The sequence below is a fragment of the Oratosquilla oratoria genome, chromosome 11 (genome assembly GCF_046742065.1).
Source record: "Oratosquilla oratoria isolate Oo_2021 chromosome 11, ASM4674206v1, whole genome shotgun sequence".
In the NCBI taxonomy this organism is placed as follows: domain Eukaryota; kingdom Metazoa; phylum Arthropoda; class Malacostraca; order Stomatopoda; family Squillidae; genus Oratosquilla; species Oratosquilla oratoria.
In genome coordinates, this window is record NC_134787.1 from 43,188,552 (window position 1) to 43,193,758 (window position 5,207).

At 39.6% G+C, this 5,207-nt stretch overlaps 1 protein-coding gene across 1 annotated transcript in view; it reads right to left on the bottom strand.

Annotated features, from left to right (window-relative positions):
• Nucleotides 1-329: 329 nt before the first annotated feature.
• LOC143029765 (uncharacterized) overlaps nucleotides 330-5,207 on the bottom strand; it is a 172,066-nt gene continuing 167,188 nt past the window's right edge. Inside the window, exon 12 of the mRNA XM_076192678.1 lies at nucleotides 330-4,398. Coding sequence (XP_076048793.1) covers nucleotides 4,343-4,398 — 56 coding nt within the window. The 3' untranslated portion in view covers nucleotides 330-4,342. The remainder of the gene's footprint in view (nucleotides 4,399-5,207) is intronic.

The window sequence follows — 5,207 nt, forward strand, 5'->3', positions numbered from 1 at the left end:
TTTCGCTATAAATAGCATCAAAAATTTCCTGCACATGACCTGGGAGAATGTATTGTGTTCTCTTTTTATTAAATTGTGCTTGTTTATTTACATATTTTCAGGAACGATTTGTCATCGTGGATGTTTTGTCACAAGTGCCTCCACGATCGTCACCGTCTGCCTTGTAAAGCGGAAATTGAAAAACGGAAGTTGTGATTGAACATGTCATTATTTTCAAAAACCAATAAGCCTCACACATCTTTGTTAATGATTTTTTTCATTTTTAATAGAGAGAAATAGGTCCTTCATTAAGGCTTTCTACCTTGATTGGATCAAATAGGAGGTTCAGGTTTAAAAAAAAAAAAAAAAAAAAAAAAAAAAAAAAAATGCCTGTTTGGTCTCTATGTACAAAAGTGGAGAGGGGGGGGGAGGTGAAGCAAATTGGAAACGTCTGTTTCTGTTATTTGTGTTCTTTGTATTATGTGCTCACGTTCAAGGAACCTGACTAGAAAGAAGAACACGCGACTGGGTTGAGGCTGAGAACAATCGAACATTTGACCTTGAAGTTCTTGAAGAATGAAAACATACCGAACCGTTTCTTTCTGCCCGACGAAGAGAAATTCTCCCGAAGAGAAATCTCCCAAAAGTTTTTCGAAAAAAAAAGGAGGGAGTGGAGGGTAGGAAAGGGTGATGGTATTTTTCTCTCTAGAAAGAGAAAAATGGGGGGAGGGGGAAGGGGGGCAGGGGGGAGGGGGGAGGGGCAGGGGGAGAGAGGGGGAGGGGAAAGGGTCAGGGGAGAGGAGAGTAGCCCATTGTTTAAAGTTCCCTGCTCACTGTGCAAGATAGGCACATTTGTTGGGTATGTTTACAATCAACCTAACGGTAATATCTCTGTTTATTTATTTTTTTGTCTATTTTTTCACTTTTTTATTTTCTTTCTTTCTTACAATCGACATTATGTAGAAAAGGAAATAGAAATACATTCTCCCATATCAATTATACCTAACCATAATCACCAAGAAAAAAAAGATCAAATAATTTTACACAAAATTGCAACGATTCCTCAGTGTGGTTGAACCACGATGCCCTGTCCAATCACCGGCTAGGAAGAATCACTTCTATGGCGTCATTGATGATGTCATCGATGACGCAATTGTGTGTACTTACTTCCAAAGGGCTTTCTGGTGTAGAGGGTGATATTTTTGACAGTTATTTTGACTTGTGAATTTTGGGAACTGGTTATTACTTATAATGTACACAAATGTATACATATATATATATATGTATGTATATATATGTATACAGTATACACATGTATACATACATATATAAATGTATATATATATATATATATATATATATATATATATATATATATATATATGTATGTATATATGAATTATGTACCGGTATATCAAAATCCAGCTTATAATTATAGCATTGATAATGTTGCTAACATATTACACGTAATGTCGTATAAATTGCTGCATTTTGAACCATACACAGAAAGTTTATGTCATTCACACACGCTGCATACACGTACATACACGTGTGCATGTACACACGCAAGCGTGTACACGCTCGCACTCTTCTGCAACAGAAATGTTCTTTACCTACAAATATAAGCATATTTTTTCTTGCTAAATTCTAACCTCTAAAAGACGGTGAAACACAAACACACGAACTTCGTTTTTTTTTTTTTCAAAGTATATATATATATATTTTTTTTCTTTTCTTGATAGATGTTTTAGCAAGTCTTTAAATTCTGTAATTCACCATTTGTTTCTGATTTGTGTCTGTTTATTTGATTTTTCTTTGACTTAGTAGTTTTTTGTTTTTTTGTTTTTCGTCACTGGTTTTGATTTCGGATTTTGACTTGAGTGTCTTCTCAGTCGCTTTTCAAAAAAAGGATTATGGTTTCATTGCTCAAACTTCTTGGACAATAACACGAGAAAAAAAAATATTCTCTTCTATTTCTTTCACTTTTACAAAGGATCGGTCTCATATATATCTAAAACAAAGAAATCATCGGTGATCATTTTCCCGACTTGCTGTGTATTTCTCCTTATTTACACAGAAATTATTCGTTTAAAAAAAATTCACGTCACAGGCTTCATAAGTCTTCCAAACGGTGTCAGTTCCACTTAAGACGTGGAAAGTACTTATCTCATCTCTTTTTTGCACTTTTAAGTATTCGAGGAAAAGTATGTCATAACATTACAGTATATCCGCACATAACACTTGCAAAACAGAAACACTATACTGTAGTGAAGCACTTTATGGGATCCACTTACTTCAGAAAAGATCTGTGAATCTTTAGTGCTTTTGGGTATTTCTACCTGAAGATTCATAGAGGCAGTGTTTACATTTAGAGAAGGTATACTGCCAGCGTCTAATGTTTAATCTTACCATCTATGTAGTTGTTTGAATTCTTAGGAAATATACTAAGTGGCAGTCCCGTTGTGGAGATATTGAGAGACGTATAGCGATGCTGAGATTTTTTTCTTCTTGAGAAGTAGGTCGTAATAAGTTATTTCCTGAAGATTAACTAAAATAATAAATAAAATAAAATAAAATAATGATAAAAAAAATGGCGGAAGAAAAAGAGTTCTAATGCAAAGGTTATAATGTCGTCGAAAACGGTCAGTTTCAGTCGAAATTCACGAGTAATTCTTTTTCCAACCTCTTCGTCTGTTTCGTACGTCTTCGTTTGGTCACAGTCACTGACACGTCATCGTCTCCGTCTCCCTATTACGTCATTGTTCACCTACGTCATCTACAGTATATATGTCATTCAAGTGTATGACATCACACGTCACAAACCATCACGTTTCCCTAAACGTTACATCATTGTCGTCCCCTAACACCTTTTCTCCGAAGAATTTATGTTACTATCACTCCCCCATAGATGAGACTACTATCTCATACTATCACCCATTCACACACCCATATACGCGTCTAAACTATCCTCAAATCCCACTTTTGATATATTGAAACAATCCTAATGTCATAACATCTTAGCTCCTGACGTCATTCTTACTGATCGGCCCGTGATGGTCAAAGGCCACAGGTCACAGGTCAAAAGATCACAGGTCATAGGTAATGGATCGCAGGTTACAGGTCAAAGATCACAGGTCACGGTTTACGGGTCAACGATCACAGGTCACAAGTCGCAGGTCATAGGCCAAATGTCACAGGTCACGGATTACAGGTCAATGATCATAGGTCACAAGTCGCGGGTCATAAGTCCAGTGTCACAAGTCAAGGACGTTGTTTGATTCTGGTAAACATTGTCTCAGATCAAACCTTTTTCCTTCCACTCCACCTTTGGCATCCTTGGTTAAATGTCCTTATCTCCATCAAGGAACTAAGGTCAATTGTATTTCGAACTAAAATTGACACAAGGACAAGAACAAAAGAAAAACAAGAAAAAAACACTTAGAAAAATATTGAGATCCATGAGACGTTAAGGAGTTCAGCGAATTCCATATTTGGTAGCGTTCTTTAGGGACATTTCCATATAAGGTAATGTTCTTCCCGGACACTTCCACATCTGGCAACGTTTCGGTTCGAGCAAGTGTTTTGACATCGTCAGCTACGAAGAAGCGTCTCAGTGTTCCACTTTGTCCCACATTTCTAAGGATATTACCTGGGCGAGGTGTTTTGTTGACACTTCTGGGGACCTCACCTAGGTGAGGTGTTTTGTCCGACACTATTGGTAGCAAATGTGTGTTTCTCGTTTATTTTTGTCCTTCACTTGACGGCTGACGTATCCAAGCTAAGCTGACACTTTCGTCAACAGCTGCCAAGGTTGTCACTGCTCTTTGCACGCGCGCTGACAAGACCAACGAATACTCCTAAGAGCTCTAGAACTAGATTTTCAACACTGGGTATGTTGTGATTCAAAGAGCAATGCTCTTTGGATTGGCCAGCAGTCTTGGAACTGTCGTCTCAGAACAGCTGCCGCTGTCACTTTCGGTAACTGGGGTAGGCAGCTGACGCAGCTGCATTGCCAAAGCTGCCCATCATTACTAGATCTGTTCTTATTACTTCAAATAGAAAATCACTACACGCGAAAAAAAAAGAATTAATCTACGTAATATTATTTCTCTCTCCATTCATATCCACAGCTGTTCTTTCTCTTATCTTCTCCACAATGTTTCGGTTCTGCCTGAGGTTCTTCTTCTTCTTCTTCAGCCTAACGAGAACTCGAGGGCTGCTGCACGGTCAGAGCTGCCCTGAAGACTCCGGAAGCCTCTGGAGAGGTGGCTGAGGGTAACGCTGGGTTGGCGTTCTTTGTTCCTGCCGACATCGAGTCCAATGTTGTTCCTGGGAGTACCGGCGACTCCAGTGGAGTCCGTTCTCAGGCTGTGCAATTGAACAACATGGATTTGTTGAAGTACATGGTGGGTGGGCCCTCTGTTGGGAGGAAAAGAAAACACAGATCTTAGTTGTGGGTTAAGGAAAGTATCTTAAAGGCAAGATTTGAAGAAATAGATAAATTAAGAGGCTTTGTATAGGTACATGTGTATATAACACGCGAACTCACGAAATTCCTACAAAAGCATGTCTTAACACTTTCTCTCTCTCTCTCTCTCTCTCTCTCTCTCTCTCTCTCTCTCTCTCTCTCTCTCTCTCTCTCTCTCTCTCTCTCTCTCTCTCAGCTCACACTAGACCCTCTAGAGTCTAGACCAAGGGTTCTAAATCAAAGTTCTGACTCATCCCATTCTTATGTCTTGCTGTTGTTTATGTTTAGGTTTGTGGCCCTTTTCGTAACACACTGTGGCCCTGCGGCCCTTCGGGGAGGGGGGGGAGCCATGTGCCCCTGGGGCCCCTCGAGGGGGGGAGGCATGTGGCCCTGTGGCCTCTGCAGGTGGAGAGCCACCCGCAGCAGCCTCGACAAGACACGAGAATGAGAAGAAGAAGAAGAAGAAGAGGTCCTCACACAAGATCTCCGACGAAGTAAGAGAAGAAGTCTTCGGGGAGGGGTACTTCCTCTCTTAATGGTGGGAATGAAAAGATAATCAGAATTAGAAAGGAGATACGAGAGGCTCTCGGGCTCAATTCTTTTTCCCAGATAATGCTCTCGTAAAAAAAGAGAGAGAGAGAGCGTCTTTCAAGATAACAATATGGACTTAATGCAAATTGAAGTATGGGGGGTGAAATTAATCGGCCATTAAAAATTAAGGCTAATTGAGCCTATGCAAATGTTATGAAGATGCTGCACA